The sequence below is a fragment of the Sinocyclocheilus rhinocerous genome, unplaced genomic scaffold (genome assembly GCF_001515625.1).
Source record: "Sinocyclocheilus rhinocerous isolate Xijiao unplaced genomic scaffold, SAMN03320098_v1.1 scaffold2780, whole genome shotgun sequence".
NCBI lineage: Eukaryota > Metazoa > Chordata > Actinopteri > Cypriniformes > Cyprinidae > Sinocyclocheilus > Sinocyclocheilus rhinocerous.
This window is the reverse complement of record NW_015628683.1, coordinates 87,259-91,710: the sequence shown is the minus strand read 5'-3', so window position 1 is coordinate 91,710 and position 4,452 is coordinate 87,259. Positions and strand designations below refer to the sequence as shown.

Genomic DNA, 4,452 nt, shown 5'->3' with positions numbered 1-4,452 from the left:
GTGTGAGTGTGAGTGTGTGTGTGTGTCTGTGTGAGTGTGTGAGTGTGAGTGTGAGTGTGTGTGTGTGTGTGTGTGTGGATCTGATCATGTCTGGTGTTTCAGGGAGGACATGCATCTGCAGATCCTCAAAGCGTTCTAAAAGGGAAAAGTTTTTTTTTTTTTTAAAGAATAGAATTACAATAGAGCGTGCTAGAGTTAGAGGGTCAAATAAAGATGGAAGAGATGTGTTTTTAGCTGATTCTTCAAGGAGTTGGGCAGGTTGTTCCACTTCCATATTTATAGTAAACCTGTTAAATTGAATGCTGTCACACTAATTGACATGCTCAGACTGTAAGAATACGATCATCTGACAGTGATATATATATATTATCTGTCGGTAGGCGGCCGTGTGAAGACGTGGAAGAGACGCTGGTTCATTCTGACTGATAACTGCCTGTATTATTTTGAATTTACCACGGTAAGAACAGCAGCCGTCTCTCTGAATGCATGCATGTGTGTAGATCAGGAGTGATCATGTGTTTGTGTTCAGGACAAAGAGCCGCGTGGCATCATTCCTCTGGAGAATCTGTGTGTGAGGGAAGTCATGTTTCCACGCAAACCGGTGAGAACTTCACACAGACCGGCTTACAGCCTCGTGAACGGCAATGAGAAAGCTGTTTGGACAGGTGGACAGAAACATTACACTGCAGTTTGGCCGGCTGCTAAAGGAGAAGGATAATCACAGAATGAATATATTCAATAAGGCAGCTAAAACTAGAGAAGAAATATTAGTAACACTTTACAATATGTGACCTTGGAGCACAAAACCAGTCATAAGGGTCAGTTTTTTTTTTTAAATTGAGATGTATACATCATCTGAAAGCTGAATAAATAAGCTTTCCATTGATGTATGGTTTGTTAGGATAGAACAATATTTGGCTGAGATACAACTATTTGAAAATCTGGAATCTGAGGGTGCAAAAAAATCTAAATATTGAGAAAATCATCTTTAAAGTTGTCCAAATGAAGTTCTTAGCAATGCATATTACTAATCAAAAATGAAGTTTTGATATATTTACGGTAGGAAATTTACAAAATATCTTCATGGAAGATGATCTTTACTTAATATCCTAATGATTTTTGGCATAAAAGAAAAATGTATAATTTTGACCCATACAATGTATTGTTGGCTATTGCTACAAATATACCCCAGCGACATAACACTGCTTTTGTGCTCCAGGGTCACATATGTTCACCTTAGTTAATGTTAGTTATGCATTACAGTGACTTATATTTGCATTGCATTTACAGCATTTATTAATCTTTGTTAACTTTAGAAATATCCCTGTTGATTGTTAGTTCATTTCAGATCATGTCCATTAAATAATATTAACATATGCAGCTTCTGATTTTAATAAATGTTGAGATTCTCATGAGATTATGAGGAAATGTTGATTAAGAAACTAAGATTAATAAATGCTCATTCATTTTTAGCAAATGGAACCTTATTGTAAAGTGTTGGCAAAAATTGGATTATAAATAGGGTGATTTAACAGACTATTATTAAATAAACTGTAAATTAAGTAAATAAACATTTAATAAATGAATTAAATACATTATGGAATGTTGCAATGAATAAAAGTAGAGTGAAATTTAAGCATATATAAGCCGTGTATTTTTCATGCAACATGAAATACAACCTGAAATATGTCTAAAAAGGAAAAAAAACAAAAACGAAAACCCGAATGAAATATGAAATGAAATACAATGAAGAAGTCACTGAATACATGTTGCAATAAATAAATATAAACCTCATGAAAAGAGAGTACAAATAAATAAATTGAGTGTGGAATATATTTATGTAACATGAAAAAAGTGACCCGAAATACAACAAGATATAATAAACAGTAATCTATCACAGTATCAGTACTAAAAAAAAATCCTGATAAAATAGTTCAGTCTAATTAAAAGTTGACTATTTGAGCTAGTAGTGTGTGTTTTAGTTTAGACTGTATTGGAGAGTGATGCGGCTCATGAGGGTTTGAACAGAGCCTGTGTTTCTTTGATTTGGTCAGTGAGCGGTTTTATTAGTGAAGGTTAACCTGTGACCTTTGACCTGTGTGTAGTATTGTTTGGAGCTGTATAACCCCAACAGCCGGGGTCAGAAGATCAAGGCGTGTAAGACAGAGACGGATGGACGTGTGGTGGAAGGGAAGCATCAGTCGTACACCATCTGCGCCGCTTCAGCCGAGGAAAGAGACGACTGGATCGAATCCATCAGGTATGAACACACGCAACTCACCGGCGCCGTCGAACATTCGTGACTCGTCTGAACACATGTGACTCATCTGAACACATGTGACATGTGACTCGTTTGAACACACGTGACTCGTTTGAACACATGGGACTCGTCTGAACACACGTGACTCGTCTGAACACATGTGACTCGTCTGAACACATGTGACATGTGACTCGTTTGAACACACGTGACTCGTTTGAACACATGGGACTCGTTTGAACACACGTGACTCGTCTGAACACATATGACTCGTTTGAACACACGTGACTCATCGGATCACATATGGCTCGTTTGAACACACGTGACTAGTCTGAACACATGTGACATGTTTGAACACACGTGACTCGTCTTAACACATATGACTCTTGAACACATGTGACTCATCTGAACACATGACTCGTTTGAACACATGTCACTCGTCTGAACACATATGACTCGTTTGAACACACGTGACTCGTTTGAACACATGTGACTCGTCTGAACACATGTGACATGTTTGAACACACGTGACTCGTCTTAACACATGTGACATGTTTGAACACACGTGACTCGTCTTAACACATATGACTCGTTTGAACACACGTCACTCGTCTTAACACATGTGACTCGTTTGAACACATGTGACTCATCTGATCACACATGACTCGTTTGAACACACGTGACTCATCTGAACACATGACTCGTTTGAACACATGTGACACGTTTGAAAACACGTGAGTCGTCTGAACACATATGACTCGTTTGAACACACGTGACTCGTCTTAACATATGACTCGTTTGAACACACGTGACTCATATGACTCGTTTGAACACATGTGACTTATATGAACACATGCGACACGTTTGAACACACGTGACTCGTCTTAACACGTTTGAACACATGTGACTCGTCTTAACTCATATGACTCGTCTGAACACACGTCTGAACACGTTTGAACACATGTGACTCGTCTTAACTCATATGACTCGTTTGAACACACTTGACTCATCTGAACACATATGACTCGTCTGAACACACGTCTGAACACGTTTGAACACATGTGACTCGTCTTAACTCATATGACTCGTTTGAACACACGTGACTCATCTGAACACATATGACTCGTTTGAACACACTTGACTCATCTGAACACATATGACTCGTCTGAACACACGTGTGTCGTGTCTCCACAGGGCCAGCATCACTAAAGACCCCTTCTATGATCTAGTGTCCACCCGCAAAAAGAAAGTCATCAACAAAGTGGCAGAGAAATGACGAAACGACTGAACTACAACCACAAACGGACAGAACTATAAGAGAGCACTGCTTATTTATTAAAGCTCAAGAGATCAGCTCTGTCTCAGACGTTTCTCCTGAAAGTCCTTAGACATACAGATTCAAATGAGTCAATAGTTGTGAGTATAGACCAATGAAATGAATGTGAAGCAGCTCTGATCATTTGAAGAGAATGCTGAGTTCATATTGAGATCATTTGAGACATTGCTGAGATCTTTTCTGAAAGAATCTTTTCACTGCCTGTTGATTTTAACGTCGTTTCTCAGAGGTTTCTCTCTCTAGCTCAGGAAATGTAAGAAGTATCAACTTGGTCTCAGATGTTGCTCCTGAAATTCATCAGGAAAAGTAAAAATAGGGCCAAATGAGTCACTAGTTCTCATCCAGCAAGACATTATTTGATGAGACATTATTGGGATGTTTTCTGAAACTCTAGAAAGACACATGTGAGATTACTGGTGTCTTTTTTGGAAGTGAATGTTCATTTGACCTCATGAAGAGACAGATTGTGTTCATGTTTAACATGCGAATGCATCCATTCCAGAAAGCGGCAGTGATGTGTGACGCTCCAGAGATTCCCCTTAAACACATTCAGGACAAACACAGTGACTTTGATTTCTTTGTAGCAAATGTTTTTTTTTTATGTAACATACTTTTGTAAATAATATAGATCATACAGTGTTCAAGATTATATGTGATGAATTGTACAATAGATTATTTAATTAAAGTTATTTGAGACTAAATGTCCTGTGATGATTGTTGTTAATGAACTGTCTCTACAGTTTGAGCAGAAACACACATTAGTGCCATCAGAGACTCGCTACAAAACATAACTTTTGTTGGTTTTGTTAAAAGAAGATGCTCAGCGTCATTCTCACTCTCGACACACACACACACACAC

The 4,452-nt window shown here is 38.2% G+C and overlaps 1 protein-coding gene across 1 annotated transcript in view; it reads left to right on the top strand.

Moving 5' to 3' along the window:
• cyth4b (cytohesin 4b) overlaps nucleotides 1–4,172 on the top strand; it is an 18,450-nt gene extending 14,278 nt beyond the window's left edge. The window contains exons 11-14 of the mRNA XM_016549632.1: nucleotides 381–457; nucleotides 530–601; nucleotides 2,106–2,260; nucleotides 3,452–4,172. Coding sequence (XP_016405118.1) covers nucleotides 381–457; nucleotides 530–601; nucleotides 2,106–2,260; nucleotides 3,452–3,533 — 386 coding nt within the window. The 3' untranslated portion in view covers nucleotides 3,534–4,172. The remainder of the gene's footprint in view (nucleotides 1–380; nucleotides 458–529; nucleotides 602–2,105; nucleotides 2,261–3,451) is intronic.
• The last annotated feature ends 280 nt before the right edge of the window (nucleotides 4,173–4,452 follow it).